Below are 19,712 nucleotides of genomic sequence, written 5' to 3' on the forward strand. Positions count from 1 at the left end.
CGTCCACCTTCCGTTTTGCCATTGTTGAAGGGTATCTGTGAATTAACTTTTGCTGTTATGCTAATGACTGATGCTGAATGACTGCTGAATAAATTAAGCCGCCTCCCGCTATGCTCCCGCTCGCGCGTCCCTGTTGCATTGTGGGAAATGTAGTACAGTTTATCTGCGGGCCGAATCTAATAATAGGTTAATATCATCACGCGGGCCAGGTAAAACCCTCTCGCGGGCCTGATGTGGCCCGCGGGCCTTGACTCTGACATATGTGACCTAAACCATTGACCAAAAAACAAATGATGTCCTTTTTAGGACTTACAAATGATTGCAGAAGTTGGGTACCAAGTTATGCAGAATTGACGGCACCATTAAACTCACTCATGTACAAAGAAGAATTAAAAATGTCAGACAAACTAAGATGGACAACTGAAGCTGAGGAGGCCCTTTGCAAATTGAAACAATCCATGGTTAGCAGCAGTACACTCGCCCTACCAGATTATCAAAAGGAATTCGTACAAATGGTAGCTTGCAAAGGACATTTTATGACCTCAGTGTTGATGCATGCATGGAAATAAATTGAGGCCTGTGGCCTATTACTAAAACGGATGCAGTAGCATGTGCCTTACCACATTGTGTGAGAGCAGTGATTGCAGCATCACTAGCAGTGACCTCAAGTGCAGACATAGTACTTTTCCATCCTCTCATACTAAAAGTTCCACATGCAGTGTCGGCCCTGCTATTGCAGACAAAGATGAGCTTCCTATCACCGGCAAGACATCTGTCTTGCATGTCAATATTACTGTCACAACCGCATCTAAAAATAGAAAGAGGCACAGCACTCAATCCAGCAACGCTGGTTCCCACAGAAGATGAAGGAGAAGCTAATGATTGTCAATCTCTAGCAGAGCAGACAGCAAAAAGCAGAGCAGACCTAAAAGACACTACCTTTGAGCAAGGAGAAACCCTATTTGTAGATGGCTCATCTAAAAAAGATGAAAAAGGGAAAACCAAAACGGGCTACGCTGTAGTAACACATGACAAGATCCTGAAGGCAGAAGCTTTGCCTCAACACTTTTCAGCGCAAGCAGCAGAATTAGTAGCTCTTACTGAAGCCTGCAAACTTATGAAAGATAAGATTGCGACTATATACACAGATAGTCAGTATGCGTACGCAACAACCCACACATTTGCAGACAAAACAGCCAAAGAAGCAGCACAAAAAGAAACAAAAGTCCTAACATTAACTGAAAAAGAAATAACCGGTGAAATATTACGAGAAATGCAGAAACAGTCGCCTAAACAAGAACAAGAACAATGGCAAAGAAAAGGAGCACAAATAAAAAATGGAATATACACACACCCAAGAACCTATACAAATGGGCAGCCATATTGAGCCATAGGAAGTCACATGTCTCAACAGGAGGGATGGTGGGATTGGTCAGTCAAACATATACAACCTATGGCTTTAATTCGTATTCAAAAGTTTTTTGTAGAGCATGTTTGGTATGTGCAAAACACAACGCTCAAGGTAATCTGAGGCCAAAAAGAGGACAGTTTCCGAAACCAGATTATCCGTTCCAACATATACACATGGACTTCATTGAACTCAACAACAGTGAAGGGAAAAGATTCTGTTTAGTGATAATAGACTCATTTTCAAAATGGATAGAACTGTTTCCTACAAAACATCCAGATGCACAAACAGTAGCTAACAGTAGCTAAAGCTCTATGCAAAGACATAATTCCACGCTAAGGTATTCCAGAAAAAATGTACAGTGATAACGGCACACATTTCGTAAATCAGATTGTAACAAGAATAGGTCAAGCATTCCATATAGACCTAAAAAAAAAAAAAAAAAATCATTGTGCCTACCACCCACAGAGGGAGGCAGGGTTGGTAGAAAGGATGAATGGAACAATAAAAAAACAGACACAGAAAGTGATAAACTATGACTAAATTATGCATCTCCATCTTAGTATTTACCTTAACTGTACCTATTTGCGTCATGATAATAGCATTGTGGTATCTGCTGTAGATTTGTAGCTCCTCAACGACCTTCAGAGGAAGTCCGGCTACAAAGGGGGCTGTAATTCTACTTTGCGGTCATCTCAAACCGGTGAAGATTGAAGAGTGAACCTGACACATATCAAGCAAAAATGTGACCAACACAGCGACCAGTCTAGGGTGTACCCCGCCTTATGCCCGAAGACAGCTGGGATAGGCTCCAGCACCCCCCGCGACCCTCGTGAGGAAAAGCGGTAGAAAATGAATGAATGAATACTATTGGAAGTTCCATTCTTTACCTTGTATGAACCTGAAGGCTGGAATCCAGCGGCACCCGCCCCCTCGCTGTACTCATTGGTTTCGTCCACATCACGTGGTGGACGTTTGCTCAAGTTTGGGGGCGTGAGTATCACGCCTGTAGAGGGCGCTCGTCTGCCATGTCCTGGCTCCACGAGGATTTGGTGAGCGCTGAGCATTTAGTTTGAGCATTAGTTTGTTTGTTTCCACCTTAGCGGCGCCCCCTGTGGCCCGGAGCTAGACCCGCTACTGAATTCGTATCATGTATCACCACACCACTTGGTGTTGTATATGAGACAATTGTCACCATCGGTACTACAGCTGCACTTTCCTGCACTTTTAGCTAATACATGAATAAAAGGTCCAGGTCTATCCCAGCTGCCTTTTAGGTCACCCATCAATCACAGGTAATATCCACACAGGCATTCACACCTATGGACTAATGAAACCTTACTAGCATCTGTAGAATATCTTTGAAAGTTCATTTGTTAAGAGTACTTCAAATAAGACAAGGTTGCCCAATTTCTCCTTTTTTGTTTTTAATTGCAGCTGAGATGTTGAACCTACACATTGTAAACTGTATTCATGTGCAAGGAATCAGTATTGGAGAGCGCTCATTATTAATTAGTCAACTAGCAAATGATACGTTTAAATTTCTAAGAAATGATCAGCAGATCCCATCAGCCTCGGAGAGTTTGGAGGCTTTTGAAATTTTGTTCATTCATGAGACAGACAAGCAATCGGTCTGCGGAATTACTGTTAAAAACTCTCTTCGGTATCTTGGGGTTGCAATCCATAGTGAGCGGCTAACTGAGAACTTCTCTCCAAAAGTGGAGAAGGCTAAATCTGTATTCAACTGTTGGCTTCAGAGGGACCTCACCTTACAAGGAAGGATAATGCTCTTCAAGGCTGATGGGATTTCTAGAATGGTTTATCCTGCCCTATCACTATATGTTGACAGAAAAACGTCCTCCGCCATCAACACTACATTATTTCAATTCTTATGGAAAATAAAACAGAGTATATTAAGAGGAACACAATGGTTAGAAATTATTCTGAAGGAGGATTCAATGCCATTGACTTTGAAACTCTCAACCATATGTTCAAAATAAAATGGGTCAAAAAATGTCTGATGTGTGAAAAAAAGTCCTTGGTTTGTTTTTCCCAACCTTTTGTTTGAAAAATGTGGTGGCCTCAAGTTCCTGCTGACTTGTATTTTTAAATGTTCCAAAGTTACCCGTTAGGTTATCCCTTTTTCACAAGCAAGCAATGGATTCATGGAAGTTGGCCTTCAAACACAACTTCTCTCCTCACAAATGGATTATGTGGAATAACCAATACATTTTGCACAGAAACAAGTCCATGTTCCACAAACAATGCCTGGAAAGAAACGTCATTTTTTTCTCTGATTTCTTTGATAGAAATGGAACATCATGCAACTATCACATGTTTGTTCAAAAACATAATATCCACATGAATCCTGTTGATTGTGAACGAGTGATTAAGGGAATCCCAGCCCAGCTTTTGCAGCTGTTTAAATCATCTCTCCAGGGTGGGCTGATGGAAGGAGTTTCTCCAAGTTTGATGACTGGTGGAAGGAGCATTCTTGACTGTAAATGTGATAACAATCACATAAGGAACACGCTTAGTTTAGATAGAGGTTGCCCTCCGACGGCTCTTGTATTTTGGAGGAACTCCTTCCCTCACATTCCCTTTGGAAAGCTATGGAATGAACACAATCAGTTTTTATTCCAAACAAAGTGAAAGAACTTCACATTAAAACAATCCACAATTTTTACCCTTGCAACTCACGTTTAGCCAAATTCATGGAGGGGGTCTCGTCACAATGCTCATTTTGCAAAATAGAAGAGGAATCAATAAGGCACTTATTCTACGAATGTCCCATTTTTCAAACATTTTGGACCGAAGTTTCTATTTGACTTTTTATGTCTTTTAATAAACGTCTTGACATCAAAATGGAAATGGTCTTGTTTCTACAATGCAACCTTCGTAAAGATTTACAGAATGCTGTGAAATGTCTTTGTTTATTAGGAAAATTCCATATTCACAAACCAGAGTCATGTTATGCAAGCCAAATATTCACCGGTTTTCTTCTGAACTGAAAATATTATATGAATCACTGAAACTGATTTTCAAAAACAGAAAAGCACTGAAAACCTTTCATACATTGGAGAACGTTCTAAAAACAATTCGTATAAAGAACAAGCTGACATGTTTTCTATTTTTATTTTGTTGTTCTTATTTTCAAGTATTTTCAGTATCCCTTGCACATTCCTTTCTTTGTTTTTTATTTTTTTATTTATGTTGACATTGTTCTGTAGAATTGCACTTTTATGTTCCTGTAATTCTGCTCTTGTTCTTGTTTTGTACAATTTAAGTTTGTAAAAAAAAGAGTAGTTCAACTCAAAACGTGAACGATTTCTATAGATTCACTGACTATTAGTTGTTTGGATGATTATAGTTTACAGCAAAGTCGGTATGTAACAACTTATTAGATAGATATAGTCAATTACTGGTTGACTGACATTACCGACTGAGAGCGCGTTCTTTAAATATTTTTGCCCCCGTCGGCCACCGTACGTCTTGGCGCCGTACTACCGGTATGACCTCAGGTGACGTTGTTATGTTCTTGGCAGGCAGCTGCATTGCGCGAGACTTTCTCTTCAGCCTCGTTCCGTGACGTAGGACATCTTAACATGTTTAACTCATATTTTTGTTATGAGTTGAATATGTGTTCGTTTTGATAGCCACCAACTTGACTTTGTCGCCAAATGGAGAAAGTGACATTCTTTCTTCTTCTTTGCTGTCATGTCGTATCTCCCGGTAAGAATACTTGAAAAACTTGGTTTTGTTTTCGTATTGATTAACCGTGTAGTGTAACGTCAAATTAAATATATATTTTTAGATGGTTAGCGTAACTTAAAGCTAGAAATTAATAAACATGATCTAAGTTGTGCTTAGTGGCTAACTGTGTTAGCGACTTGATACCAGTGTGATTTTCTCAGAATTCTCTGTTGTTTAGTAGGGGTGCATGATAATTATCCCACAAATTTAAGGAAATTATGGTGTCATACCGATAAATCCGATAACATTAAAATAGTTCTCATAACGGATAATTTTAAAACAGGCTTCAATGAGGCGAGATCACTCTTACTGTGTGGGTGAGCAAATCAAGCGCTCCTTTTTTCTGCCTGATGTTAACAGCCTGTCGGAACCTCCCCTGAGCTCACTTGTAAACAAACATTCATTTTCTGACGAATACATCTCGTGTACTAGTTGCACCGAATGCTCCGCAATGAGGGGAAAAAACATAGAGCACACAATAAACTTTATCAGCCGCCTGAAACGCCAGCGACACTGCCGCAAAAGTGTGCCCGAATTCAGTGCACCTTGCTGGGCCACGCCATGTGGCCCCTCCCCCTCTATGCTCCCCTTCTGGTAGTTGTCACGTCATGATATTTCATCTGGACTAATCAACCGGTGCACTTGCTCACATCCTCATTTCTTCCAGTCCTTCTTACCTCCCGGTGTGCATAAAAAACACTTACTTGTAATTTTAAAAGTAGATATAAAAATGGTTATCTGTACCATATCTGCCTTGCGAAACAGTAAGTTATCAATTTGAAAAAAAGATATGGAGTATCTCCATTGTTTCAGATGACAAATAATCAAGCCTTAATTTAAAAAAAAGGCAATGTGCTAAGTGTGACTTCCTGTTCCTGTCGACATGAGTGATGCACTCCTTGTGGCATGTGTACACGGTGACCACCGGCATCGCCAACCTTCCCGACATGGTGGCGGTGGTGGTCGTTGACGGGATCCCCACGGATCACTACGACAGCCTCACCAAGACGGCCGTGCCCAGAGAAGCTTGGATGAACCGCATCACCCAGTTGGACCCCGATTACTGGAAGACGCAAACATCCTTCTGGGAGGGCCAAGACCACTTTGGGAAAATCAACATTGACATTCTTGGGAAGCGCTTCAACCGCACTCAAGGTTCCATTAGCATTAGCATTAGCATGGGTCATCATTCGGAGTGAGTGAAGTTCTCCTGGTGTGTGTGTGCATGTGCGTGCTGCAGGCGTGCACGTGTTCCAGGTGTTGCACGGCTGCGAGTACGACGACCAGACGGGCACCTTCAGCGGTTTCAATTATCACAGTTACGACGGAGATGACACGTTGTTCCTGGACATGAAGGAGCGGCGTTGGATCTCCTTGAAGCCTCAGATGGACGTCACCCAGAGGAAGTGGAATGACAACACGGGTTGGATGGAGTTCATGGAGCACCGCCTGCTGGACGACTGTCCTCGACGCCTCAACAACACGCTGGAATGCGGAAAAAGTGTCCTGCAGAGAATCGGTAATTAGTCTGCACCACCGGGAGAGGGGGGGGCGTTCCCGAGGCCGCTGCCCATGTTGTCAACTGTCCCTCCAGAGCGCCCCATGGTGTCCCTGCTGCAGACCAGGCCTTCGGCAGTGGTCACGTGCCACGCCACCGGATTCTACCCCGACATAGCTGACATGTTCTGGAGCAGAGACGGGAAGCAGATTTACGAGCTCGTGGAGCACGGCGAGCTCCTCCCCAACCACGACCACACCTTCCAGCTCAGCGTGACCTTGGAGGTGAACACGCTGCCGCCCCACGACTGGCACAGATACGCCTGCGTCTTCCGGCTGTCCGGGCTCCAGGAGGACATCGTCGTCCCGTTGGACGCGTCCAAGATCATGACCAACTACGGTGAGTGTGTGTGGCACTAAAATACCCTTCTGTAACCGTGGTAACCGGTGACTTGGCTTTTTTGCTGCAGTGAAGCCTCTCAACATCGCCATCCCTGTGGCCACGCTCGTCGCCGCCATCCTCGTGGCAACAGCGGCGGCCATCGGCATCTACATTTGTAAGAAGAGACGAGGTGAGTGATGAGCAAGTCGTCATAGCAAAGTGCAAACACACCATCACTCTTCTTTGTTTCTCTTCTTCTTTCAGCTCACAAGGCCCAACGTGGTGAGTGTTACGAGCTAGCAAACATTAGCACGTAAATGATGGGGGTGTCACCACCCACCCACACAAAGAGACTGTTTGACTGAGGAGACGGCTACGGTGACCGAGAGGTGCAAAACACAATAACAAAAAGCAAACCACATTACAATCCACCAGCCAAAAGAGGATTATCTCAGAATGTTAGACTCTTCGAATGAATTCCCGGATCCAGACTGCCAAACTTGAATCAGTTCTTCCATTTCCCACAATTCCTGAACATTTCATCCAAATCTATACACACAGACATGCATCAATGTGAGTGTCTGTATGTGCCCTGTGATTGGCTGGCCATCAGTCCAGAGTGTACCCCGCCGCTCTCTCTCAAAGACAGCTGGGATAGGCTGCAGCACACCTCCGGGACATTAGTGATTGCCTGCATCTTGTTACCTTTTAACCTGCCGAGTTCTTGTGACACCCCCGCTAGTAAACATTAATGATCATGCAATAATGTGCATCCATGATGATGTCACATGACCCGCCGGTGGGCAAACACTGATTGCTTGATGCTAGGTACTTTTGTGGGGGGGTTCATCATGTACTCATCACCAGTGGATGAATACAACTTTGCAGGAAGTGACGAGGACGTCCAACAGATGGAGACGCTGCAAGGATGCAGACCCTGAGGACACGTCTTAGCGGACAAAGACAGGAAGAAGACGTTTCTCTCGGCTGGTGTGGCGAGTCGTACGTGTGGAACCTTCAATCCCTGACACGAGCTGACGGCTCAGCTCTTAGCTTCTTGCCTAACTCTTGAAGTAACTGTTATGTGGCACGCCATGTAGTTGAAGGAAAAGAAGAGGCACAGAGCCAATCAGGTTTGGTGTAGTCTTGAGGAATCTATTTTAAAGTCAAGTACTTTCCAATGTCAAGTGTGGAATGAATATGCTTGGATATGAATGGTGTCCATGCCAACAGCCTTGGCGCTACATACTTCCATAGAATATGGAGCGTCATCAGGAATATAAAAGATTAACCAGGTTATTTGGACCGTACCATTCACAGGCAAATGTAAGGCCACCTTCAGTGCATCCTTCCACCTTTGTGCCTTTTTACTCTCTTTTCCCTTTGCAGATGTCATTGACATGTAGCTGATTTCGTCATGTATTTAGTAAACGTGGCCTTAATTACACCGATAATTAAGGCCATTACAAAGTTCCAAACAAACTGGTGCTCGATCGCATCAGAACCGAGTAAGTAAATCCAGTAAGTCTTAATTGTGGTGGATTGAGCCTCCCTTCAAGAACCAGCCCAAATTCGGCCACACATCACAAACTCTGTACGTTCTTTCAGTAACGTCATACTTTTCCCATCATTATCAGTCGTTAAACCTCAAAGGGGACACTTGGATCCGGAATTACGTTAGATACCGTAACATTGAAGAGGCACAAAGTCCAAATTGATTAAAGCGATACTGCGTCAACCTAGCTAGTAGCGGATATCTTGCATGACTCTTCAAAATAAGAGAAGCGCATTTCTGACCTGACAATGTTGGCATTCATTCCTAGAAATGGTACAACGTTGTGTCGCAGTGGATATTTTACAGGCAACTGTAATACAAATTGAAGGGCAGGGTAGAAGATAACATCCGGTCCAACTGTTGCTCTACGATTACTGGTACACCGGGTTCTATCACCCATGCGCACTGTTTGTTCTAGAACTAAACATTGTCATGTCATACATTATCGATTGTGATGCTCTTAATTTGAAGATTCAACGCTAACATCGGGTACTAGCTGACGACTCACTTTTAATCACACTTTGGACTTTGTGCCGCCTAAACGTTATAGTATCTAATCTAATTCTGGATCAAGTTGTCACCATTGTGGTTTAATACCCATAACCATCTTCGCTAAAGGTTGTTGCTCCCCCCCAGGTCTGAGAATATGTGACTGGGGATATGGAACCAGATGTTACTGTGGTTCTTGAAGAATGGCATCAACAGCTTGTGGTCCTCCCTCTTCCAATAGTTTCATGAACTGGCCTTGTCTAATATGGCGTGTCTTTTCTGAGGAAATCCAAATTGAGCCTGATAATAGATTGGATTGCTGATGTAGGAATGAAATTTAAAAAATCTGGATGATGTCCTGTTTATATCCCTATTAGTCATGTGATTACATTGATGAGGCTGTTTCCAAAGGTTGCTAGCTCTGAATAGCTCTTCATTTACTATGTTGGATTGAGATTTGACCTACTTTAAGTTTTGTAAAAACATTGTTGTTTTCACAACACGACCTTGGTTAGCCTTTACAGTCAAGCAGGGAATCCCCGTCAAGTTGTAAAAGGTGTTCAGATGCTCTGTCTTTGCTGCTTTAACGACAAGGCCCTCCCGGCCAGCAGGTGGCGCCGCCGCGACATGGCCGGCAGCGCGAACGGACACCCGGAAGTGGTGCAGAGAAGCAAAGGAGCGATTCATTTGAGCTTGGGGCGACATTAGAACCGCAGGTCAGGATGACCAAAGTTGAGATGCTGCGCCTGCTAATCAACCAGCGGCTCACCGAGGTCGCAGACGAGATCTTCGGCGTGTTCGGCAGAACTATCGCGGAGTTCGAGGAGGAACTGTGCCGCTCCAGGCGGGAGATCGAACGTCAGCGGCGGTTGCTGGATTTCTCCTGCAAAACGACCAGCAGCGCAGGTCTGAAGATACTTTTCACCCTTTTCTCCTTCTTGGAACCTTTCGGACCGCCTTCAAGGGCCAGTCGAATCGGGACATGTTTAGAATGCTAGCTAGCTGTGTGGTTAGTGGAGGTAAACAACCAGGGCCGGGCTTGTGCTTAGCTTCGTCGACATTTGCTACAAGACTACATGACGTCAGGCCACTTAAACAATCATTCTGCTTAAACGAATGTTGTGATGTCACTTCCCGTCAGCGCCCAGTGAGCCGCAGGATTGGACGTCCGGTGTGGACCCGGAAGAACGCGTGCCCCCTCCCATCAAAGAGGAAGAGGATGAGGACCAGCAAGATGACACGCCTCCAGGTTCCGAGCCCGGTGGCGTGTTCTCATTCCCGAGTGGTGACTTGGTGGAGTGGCCCGATGGCGTCCACGGCCAGGACACGGACAACTCCGACCCTCAGCCGGGAACGTCGGTGCAGTACACCTGCGTGGATCCGGTGCCGCCACCGCCCAATGAGGAGCTCTCGTACATCTGCAGCATCTGTGGACGGGCCTTTGCCCGGCGAGGGCCGTGGTCTAAACACATGCGGGACCACGCCAAGCGGGACATGAACAAAGCGGACAAGTCGTACATTTGCACCATCTGCGGGAAGAGGCTGACCCGCTTCGACGGCTACCGGAAACATCTGCGTGTGCACACGGGAGAGAGACCATACAGCTGCGCTGCCTGCGGACGCCGCTTCAGCGACAACTCCAACTACAGGCGACACGCTCGAACCTGTGTTCAAATTTCACAAGGCACGGCCCACACGTGACTGCTTTTATTTTGACACTTTGTAGCAACAGGAAGTCACCTCAAATGACCACAAGGTGGTGGTGTTTCATCACCGCGCTACCTCACTGACTCCTGTCATTCAGGTGTTGACCACAGGGTGGCGATGCTGAGATGTAAACGCAACACTCGGGCGAATACTACTGAGTCAGTGCACTTCAATTCAAAGTATTCTGTGTACTTAATTCCTGATCCATCCCAAATCCATGACTGTTGGCACACCAAGTGTGCACACACTGTGCTCTTGCCAAGTTATTGCGGGTCCGTCACTGCGCGCTCACCATTAACAGCATTCTGAGTATAACTTCTCGGTACTGGCAGTAAACCTCTCGTGGGAACACACGTGGGTACTTGGACGGATGCCAGTTTTTGTGTAGCTGTGCCAAAGTACTTTGGCGAACCTCACTCCCTGATGCCTTAAGAGCTGCACTGGACAACTAGTTGACAGCTCAGCTCTTGGCTCATTGGCTAGCGTTACTCGACTCTCAATCGGTGGTGACCGGTGTGTGCGGGTCCGGGCCCCGGCTGAACTGTCTTGCTGGGCTTGCGTCTCAATTGGTGCACTTCCGCACTCCAGCTCAAAGAAACTCTAGTGGTTGGAAGGAACCATTAAAAAGGGGAGGAAGGTAAATACTGGAATCAACAACGTTTACCCGGGAAGTAAATCCAGTGCGTACAAGGTATACTTTAAAGTGTACTACTGGTCGTATTCCATTTGCAATGCCATAGAAACCACAAAAGACCAGAGGTAATTGCTTTTCCTCTTCAGCATTTCAGTGTACAAGCTTCAATAAAAACTGACTTGAATCTTTTTGTTTGTTTGAAAACTTTATTTGAATTCCAAAAGTAGCAAAGTCTCCAGCAACATGCTAACGTCTGCTGTTAGTCTGTGTTATTGCAAGAAGCCCGCCCGCCCCGCCCCGCCCCCGAGCCAGGCGACACATACCAATATGGTACAAAACATTGTGGTGAGAGGTACCTCAGCCTGATGGTGATGAGATGCCGAGTGGGAGGGGCTGTTCTTTTGGAGGGGCCCATCATGTTCCGTCATCATCCGGAGACCGATGGGTTCCTCTCCAGCTCCGCCCCCAGCATGAAGCGCTCGTTCCGTGTCAGTAGTTGGACCTGGGTGCCTCAGAGAGCGGCGATGTGGCCACGTTGGGAAGGAACAAGGGTTTGGGCGGGACCTTGGGTTTCAGAGAAACCGACCGCCGCACGATGGCCGCCCGCTGGGCATGCAGTCCTTCACTGTAGCTGTGTTGTCGCGTCAAACATGCGTTGGCGATGGGGGGCCCGTTGCTGCTGCTGTTGGTGTTCATCCTGGCGAGGAATGACGGCGCCCCCCGCTGGTCGAAGCTGTGGTGACACGGCACGCCGCTGGCCATCTTGACCAAGGCATGTCGTTGCAAGTGTCCTGGCATTTCCAAGAACCGCGAGGACGGGATTGCGGCCTGGCTGGAGAAAGAGGAGGCAGAGTTTCGAGTAGGCGTGTCCAGTCGTTTGGAAAGGCCATCCCACAAGGGCGTGGAGGCGCCATAGTAGGAAGCCGATTCTGTCTCTGGGATTCGCTGATGCTGATGTTGGCCGCCGTCGTGGTGTTGGTTGCCTTGGCGATGGCTGTGGTTGAAGCCATGAGGATGATGATGCCCCATGGAGGAAGATGACGACGTCAAGACTTTGATTCCTCCGCTTCCCGAGGCGCTGACCTCATGGATGTGCTTGAGCAGCTCGTCCAGCGCCGATACGTCCACGGGTGCTGGGGGGCAAGACTTGTGGCAGTGATGGACGTCTCCTATGACCTGCTCGTCACTCCAAGCCTTTCCATCCTTGCTCTGACTGTTGCCGTGGTGACATAGCAGCAAGGTGGGTGGAGACTTTCCCGTCACTGCCTTGGCGGCGTCTGGCGCCATCTCATAGGGAAGATGCTGCCCGACCTCGCCCGTCTGCTTTAGGAATTCTGGGCTGGGTTCCGGCGTGGCAAGACTCGACAGCTCGACATCCTCCTGAGGCGGAACGTCAGTTAGAGACCCCCGGACTTCGGTACCAGTTCTAAGCAGTAAACCCTGACATCAAGCAAGCAAAAATACTGGGACACTTACAGGAAGTGAAAATGTCAATTCTCCAAAATAATAAAAAGGGAATCACTGAAGTACAGTGCGTCCCGATACTTTTCTCAAGTATGAAGATACTGGCCGGTACCTGGGACAGAGGAAGGTTCTGGTTTGCGGCTGGGATGAGGTGCGGTTCGATGCCCCCGTTGGGGATGAAAGATGTGTACATCTTTGGACACACGGACACGTCCGTTTTTTCTTCCTGGAGGAGAGGAATGAAAGTGCATCATCCAAATGTTACTTCCTGTGTTGCTATTTGGTGGTCACGCCCCCAGGGACTTGTACCTTGGGCTGCCCATCCAGGAGGCCGCTCAGCTTGGCGAGGGAGCGCAGGGACATGGCGCGTGGCAGCGCTGCCTCTGGGTCTTTGGACAACTTCCCATCGTGGCGGGTGGAGCTGCGGCCACAGTAACACGAGGCCAGGAAAGCCGACAAGATGGCGCCCAGGAAGAAGGCGAGTAGCACGCAGGCAAGCAGTAGCGTGTAATGCACATGAGCGGCTGAGCGCTGGTCCACGTCGGGAAGACGCTGGATGCCTAGAAGATACGCCACAGACGTGAAAAGTCCTGCATCCTGGACACGTAGTGTGGGCCCATGGAGTGTGGGCCCACGGAGTGTGGGCGGCGGCTCTTCTAATGTGCTTGACTTGAGGGTCCTTACCGTATGCTGAGTCGGCGGGCGACTCCCGGTCACTTGAGGCGTCCAAGATGTCAGCTGCAAAAACACAAAAACGACGTTTAAGTTTTGGCGTCACGGTGACAGCCGTGACACATCTCACCGTGGCAGGCGGTCGCGGTCAAGTGGTCACCCTCAATGTCTTGGTCAAACCCCGCCCTGCAGAGAGGGGGAGGAGGCAAGTCAGCTGGCCATTGTTCTTTTCGGGGCTCAACGGCCGCGCTCGGTTCATCACACCAAAGAACTCAGATGATGGACTTCATCTGGCGCCACTCACACAGGTGGCGAACCAGGAAGTCGTCAATGATTGCAACTCATGTAAGAAAGAGACAGGAAATAGAAGCCTACTTGAAACCAGGTGCCATGTTCGTGCACCTCCCCGTGCGCAACCAGATGCAGTAGGGGTCACGGGAGGTCAGACACGCCCTGCAAAACAGAAAGCACTTTATTGTGTAAATCTTCATACACTGTGCACATGGGCGGAGATTTTCCTTTGAAGGAATCCAACAAAACACACAGAAAGGCTTTTCATTGATTTGTGGGAATTGAACATGGCCGGACGGAAGAAGGAACGCGGACCAGACACGGACTGCGTCCTTGCGTGTTTGACTCCTACTTCTTGCACGCGCCGTGTCGGCTGCAGCGGCTGAGCGGCACTCGGATGACGCAGTTGGGGAAGGCCACAAACAAGGCGTGATGGTCCTTGTCCAGCTCCAGGCCCATAACCCTCCTGTCCCCTCGGCCCTGAAGGCCACACCTGGATGGAGCCAACAGGAGTTACGAGTGCCAGCGTGATGAAGAGTGCCACCTTCCCAAAGAAAGAAGCAGTTGCTCGCCTGGACGGGTCGTAGGCGTCTATGTCCTCCAGAAGTTTGGAGCCGAAGGTGTCATTGGAAAGCATGCCGGCCAAAACCTTCAGGACTCTCCCGTCATCGGACCCCAGGAACATAACGGTCCGATCCTTGTAGGGGCCGGCCGCGGCGTCCACCACAATCTGGGTCAGCTTGGACCTACGAGGAAGACAACAGGCAGTCCACAGCTAGCTATCTGCCAATCATCAACAAGCTAATGCTAATTTTTATGACTGAGTCTCTTGGTGTGAAGGAAGACGAGGGATTTCAAAATAAAAGTGTGGATGATGCCACCAGAGATGAATACGGCTAATAAATTCTGTTGAATCCTGTTCACTTTCCAGAAGATCCTACCCGCTGGACGTCCGGGTGAAAGATGGCCGATGGTTGACGGAGGGAACTGCTTCATCCATCAGAGGGTGCGACTTGATAAAAGTCAACGTTTCATCCGGGAATTGAACAGAAGACTTGTAGTCGGCCAACGGGCCCTCGCCGGCGCACAGACCAGGTCTGCAACATTTACAGAAGACACTCCGTTCAACTCTAACGTGACCTCCAGCAGTCGGAAAGAGACGAGGGCCTGTCCTTTCACCTGGGCCTGGGAACCTGCTCATCTGGCACCGTAGTCCACGACGAGTCGCTGTTCCGCTGCTCCTTAAACCTCCCGTCGAACACCTTCTCGACATCATCCATGTAGAACGCGCAAACCGCAGAGCCAGGGATGCTGCCGACACGCAAGTGACACGTGACCAGGTGATCACCTAACTCTTCTGCTCACTTCCTGCTGGCACCGCAAGTTGGCAGGCTAGCATTAGCATCAAGTCCGGCGTCCGTCACTGACCTGTTGGCCTGCGTGGTGAACACGCCGACCACAGCAGGCCTGCCGTTGATCTGAAGCACGTTGGTGAGCGACTGCAGCACGTCGAAGTAGAAGAAAGAATCCCCCGGAACCGAACAGTTGAGACGGGCCTGTGCCGAGACCAGAAGCAGGTCTTATTTTAGCGCGACCACAGTCCTACTTCCTGCCTCAGGTCCCCTTGAGGCGCCGCCCACTTCAAAATGATTAGTCAGGTCACCTTGAGAAAGGAAGTCCAGTACTTGTCCAGAACTCTCGGAGAGCCGCCGTTATCGTTCTTACACACTCGCGCCACCCGAGAAAACACAACCTGTGGACAGACGTGTCCGGTCAGAGCTGGATCGCCGCCATGGCGTCCCAGGTAAGCGCCCACGTACCTTCCCCAGGGCGGTGTACTCCACGGCTATCTCGCTCAGGAAGAAGTAGACGTAGCTGCCGTAGTCGATGGCATGCAGGAAGTGCGGCTCTGCGGAAACAAAACAGATGATTTTCATTCTTCCTTTTTCTTTTCTTTCACGCGTCTTCAAAAGCCAACCTTCCTCCGGTCACATGACCCACCTCGGAGCCACTTGGAGTCGTACTTGACAGTCCTGAGGACAGGCCGCCCATCCCCGAGGCTCCGGTAGATGACAGCATCACTGGCCAGGAAGTCGGTCATGGTCGCCGAATAGAAGTCTCCGCCTGTCACGTAAATCGATCACTTTATGCTCTGGCGTCACAAGATGGTGGATGCAAGTGACAGAAGCTTCTACTGCGAGCGACTTTACCGGCAAACAATCCCACGTTGGACTGACCCGACTCGAAAGGACAACGAGCCTGGCCCACCACGTCCGACCCCACCTGCTCCAGCGTCGCCATCTGTCACCAAAAGACAGGAAGTGGGGTCACGTCCAGGAGGTCAAGGGGCGTGTTTACCTTGTAGTTCCGGCAGGTGGGGTTGAAGGCGTTGGTCCCGCAGGCAAACAGCGTCTCATCGTCTCGCACCACCAAAACTTTCATGTAGTTGTAACATTCGTCCTGGAAAAGCCACACTTCAAACACTCGCTGGCGGCCCGAGGATGAACGACGCAAGGAAGAAGTCCACAAACTCACGCTGTTCTTTCCTCGGACTGTACACTTGCTCACGTCTTTGGAGCGCCACGCCAGCGTCTGAAACAGGAAGTACACCAACGGTTTAGCTTCCACGATGCTAACCTTTTCGGCAACGACATTCCGGGCGTCACCGGAGTCGCACGCCGCGAGACACACACAACTAGAATTTTAATTATAATTTAATTTAAATTTTAATTTCACTGTTTCATACACGTTTTTGTTTAAATATATTTGGAGAACAATTCCCAAAATAAAGCAAACCAAAAGGCAGCTGTTGGATGCCTTTGTTGGACTCACCAGCTGAGGGACAAACGCCTCCGCTGCCGTCGTGAGGTTGACTGCAAACACGTGATCCCTGGCACACATAAAACACACGTTATGCACATCCCGTATGGGGGGCTGCACGTGTGCGTGTACCTGCCGGTGATGAAGAGCATGTGGTTGACGCGGAGCATCCTCTGAAAGTCCAGACGGGTGTCGTTGTCCTGCGGGAGTCCTTGGAATCTGGCATAGTGGCGCGACTCTACGATGTGACAACACGGTGACAGACCTGACGGCACGGACACGCCCACCAGCCGTCATCGCTACTCACGGTCCCGGTCCACGACGCTGATTGGCTCCAGGTCCCGCGGGAAGGTCGAGACGGAGGTGGACTCCCAGGAAGGGAGCAGGAGCAATGTCAGCATCCATGATGGCAGCCCGCCGGCCATTTTGCGGGAGGGTAGGGGCGGGGTCAGCAGGTCATAGTGGGTGTCGCCTGGGAGAAAACAGGAAGCGTCAGAACATGGATGTGTGTGCATTCAGCCAGAATGGCGTTCATGTAGAACTTCCAACATGGCCACCGATCTGCTGAACATCCAAAGTGGATTTAATGTTTGGGTCCAGAATTGAGACATCTTGTTCCACTCGCTGCCGCCGCCCCTTTCCTGTCACTCCAGCTCACCGCCGCTGGGGACCGTCTGTCATTTTTACGGTGGGACTAATGTGGCCGCCGCTCAATTTATGTCCCGCCTCCGTAAATCTCATCTGCTCGTGTTCATCAGGACAGTGGAGCCATTCTACATCCGTCAATGTTACAAATGACTCTTAATGGAATTAACAAAACCCCATCACGCACACGCACACACACACACACACACGGTGTTTGGTCCTACGTTCCTTCCTCATTCTTAAAGGTCACTTCCTCGGCTTGGCCGCATCTCATCAGCTGCAGCGCGTGCGCTCACTTCCTGTCACCTTTTCAAGTCCAAATGTTGTTGTGGTCACTGATGGTTCCCTGTGAGGCAGACCAAGGCAGGTGTGCGTGGACACAAAAGCCCACAAAAAGTAGGCTCCATTCAATCAGGGATGAAGTTCTCGGGTTCTCGGCGGGGCTCCCTGTGCCACGCCATGAAGACCCCTGGCCAAGCCTAGACACCTGTTCCTGCGGTGGACCGACTTGACGTGGGATCAGAATCCGCTGGGCTAGGGTCCAGCTCCCCGTAGAAGAGGAACAGGTGTTGTCTTGTACTCACCGTCGGCCGGGATGGTCAGCTGACAGGAAGTGGTGAGAACGGCAGGAGGTGGGGGTTGACCCCCTCAGTGGTGCTGCAATGACACACACACACAAAAGACTGGTTCAACAGGACAGCACCGACACCGAGACTTGACTTCCTGTCACCGTGGCGACATGAGTGCAGACGTCCCCCCCCGCCGTGCTCGTGCTCGCTCAGGTCACATGACGTATAGCTTGAGGGGGCAACCCAGGACTCAAGTCCACCTGAGGAAATGCGGACATCTCACTGAGCTCCCGCTGAGCATGCTGGGAAGGAAGCATCAAAGGACGGATGAGACGGCAACGCTCCGTCTAAACCTCCAAAAATCTAAACAGGATCCGATTAACGGAGACATGGCGACACAGCAGGACCCCTGAACACGCACACACACACACACACAAGGACGCTAATCTGCCATCAGCCACATGTCTGATATCCTGGCCTTCTTGAGGCCCAGTAGGATCTCAGGGTTCCACTTCCTGTCACATCCAGGTAGCTTTGCCTCTGCACGTGCTACACAAAAAAGAGACGCCATTGCTCGCACTCAGGTCCGTAACAGGAAGTCCGGTCCAACGTGCATCACATGACAGGACACAGAGACACTTCCAAGGCCTAAAAGTTCCACCCTGCTCGTATTTGAAAATACGAGCACCGCAACAGCAAAGATCCAACTACTTCCTGAGGACAGTGCGCACGTAGCAACCAGCATAGCAACCAGCTCCTGTCACCTCAGGCCTCCTGGGGGGGGGGGGGGAGATGTGCAGGAAATAGACAGAGATGCAGGAGGAGTCCTAGGAACATCTTTGGATCCAATTTCAAACAATTCCAAGCGTCCTGGCGTGGCTCCGCCCACTCGGCCATGCTGGAAGGCCCAAAAGGACGAACACGAGTCGAGCCTTACCCGAATTCAGAGCGATGCCGAGTGGGTACGTTTGTGATGGACGGCGGTCCGGCCCGGTGTTCCCTGCATGTCCATGTCGTGGACCAGTCACGTACGAGTCGTTGCTGACATTCCTGCCGTCGGGCTAAATCTGCATTCGCTGGCCGTTGAGCCTCTTTAGGGGATCAACGGCAGGAATTAGGAAGGAAGCTCTGGAAACCACTCCGGCATGCCGGCAAAAGGAGGCGGGGCCTGTTGCTCCTGTCAAAGGATGTTTACGACAGCGGCGACGTGCACGAGAACCTCAATGGGCACATCTCCAAGAGGTGCCAACGCCAGGAAGCAAAGATTGATGGAGAGGAAAACAATGGAGGGAAGGCGAGGGGGGGCCACTTAAGCTAATTAATGGATCAGCGTGCATGTTGGCTTCCAGGGGGCTTATGTCCTCATGCATTAGACCAATGAGGACCCGCCCCCGCCAATCAGCACTCGGCTGGAAGGAAACAAGGATGTTTCGTTGGTTCTTGGTAGTCCTGGCTGATGATGTCTTTGACCACGCCCACACAGGTCAAGTCCTTCATCCTTTCGGGTGGGGGAGGGGTATTTGAGGACACACAAAGATGAGGAGGTCATGGGGGGCGGATAAAAGAGGGAGGCGGTCCCAGTTTATCAGATTTAATCCAAAAACAGACGAAGAGGAGATTAAGCTCTCAGCCACTTCCTGTCTTCAGTGTGGTCACAAAGTCAGCCCTCAGCCCTCAGTCAGCCCTTCCAGGCAGACCTGCGGGACTCCTTCAACCAATAGCTGCCGATTATGCGCAACTCCACAACTTCCCCGAACGTTTCCCTGGCCAGAACTCACACGACACCAACCATTCAGACCAGTCCCGCCCATGTACACTTCCTGAGT

At 49.3% G+C, this 19,712-nt stretch overlaps 3 protein-coding genes across 3 annotated transcripts; 2 read left to right on the forward strand and 1 right to left on the reverse strand.

Moving 5' to 3' along the window:
- The first annotated feature begins 4,959 nt into the window (after positions 1 to 4,959).
- LOC131101562 (major histocompatibility complex class I-related protein 1-like) lies at positions 4,960 to 9,477 on the forward strand. Its single transcript, XM_058046836.2, has 7 exons — positions 4,960 to 5,140; positions 6,050 to 6,316; positions 6,402 to 6,680; positions 6,756 to 7,058; positions 7,129 to 7,230; positions 7,305 to 7,322; positions 7,929 to 9,477. Exons 1-7 carry the CDS (start codon positions 5,089 to 5,091, stop codon positions 7,979 to 7,981), a joined length of 1,074 nt encoding a protein of 357 aa, XP_057902819.2. The 5' UTR covers positions 4,960 to 5,088; the 3' UTR covers positions 7,982 to 9,477.
- A 155-nt stretch (positions 9,478 to 9,632) lies between these two features.
- On the forward strand, positions 9,633 to 11,598 carry LOC131101569 (uncharacterized). The gene is made up of 2 exons (XM_058046843.2): positions 9,633 to 9,990; positions 10,226 to 11,598. The coding sequence occupies exons 1-2, from the start codon at positions 9,807 to 9,809 to the stop codon at positions 10,783 to 10,785; spliced, it is 744 nt and encodes a 247-aa protein (XP_057902826.2). The 5' UTR covers positions 9,633 to 9,806; the 3' UTR covers positions 10,786 to 11,598.
- A 96-nt stretch (positions 11,599 to 11,694) lies between these two features.
- On the reverse strand, positions 11,695 to 19,003 carry LOC131101556 (semaphorin-6D-like). The gene is given in 22 exon segments (XM_078792209.1): positions 11,695 to 12,865; positions 13,002 to 13,115; positions 13,199 to 13,568; positions 13,570 to 13,627; positions 13,692 to 13,747; positions 13,937 to 14,014; positions 14,205 to 14,345; positions 14,425 to 14,598; positions 14,794 to 14,949; positions 15,032 to 15,163; positions 15,281 to 15,408; positions 15,516 to 15,605; positions 15,673 to 15,761; positions 15,854 to 15,976; positions 16,063 to 16,153; positions 16,211 to 16,312; positions 16,388 to 16,444; positions 16,685 to 16,742; positions 16,805 to 16,910; positions 16,980 to 17,144; positions 17,624 to 17,974; positions 18,824 to 19,003. Coding segments are annotated over 20 exon segments (3,192 nt in total). The 5' UTR covers positions 17,098 to 17,144; positions 17,624 to 17,974; positions 18,824 to 19,003; the 3' UTR covers positions 11,695 to 11,914.
- Between the last annotated feature and the right edge of the window lie 709 nt (positions 19,004 to 19,712).

This window comes from Doryrhamphus excisus, linkage group LG7, assembly GCF_037039965.1.
Source record: "Doryrhamphus excisus strain RoL-2023G ecotype Guam linkage group LG7, RoL_Dexc_Guam_v1.1, whole genome shotgun sequence".
NCBI classification, from domain to species: Eukaryota; Metazoa; Chordata; class Actinopteri; order Syngnathiformes; family Syngnathidae; genus Doryrhamphus; species Doryrhamphus excisus.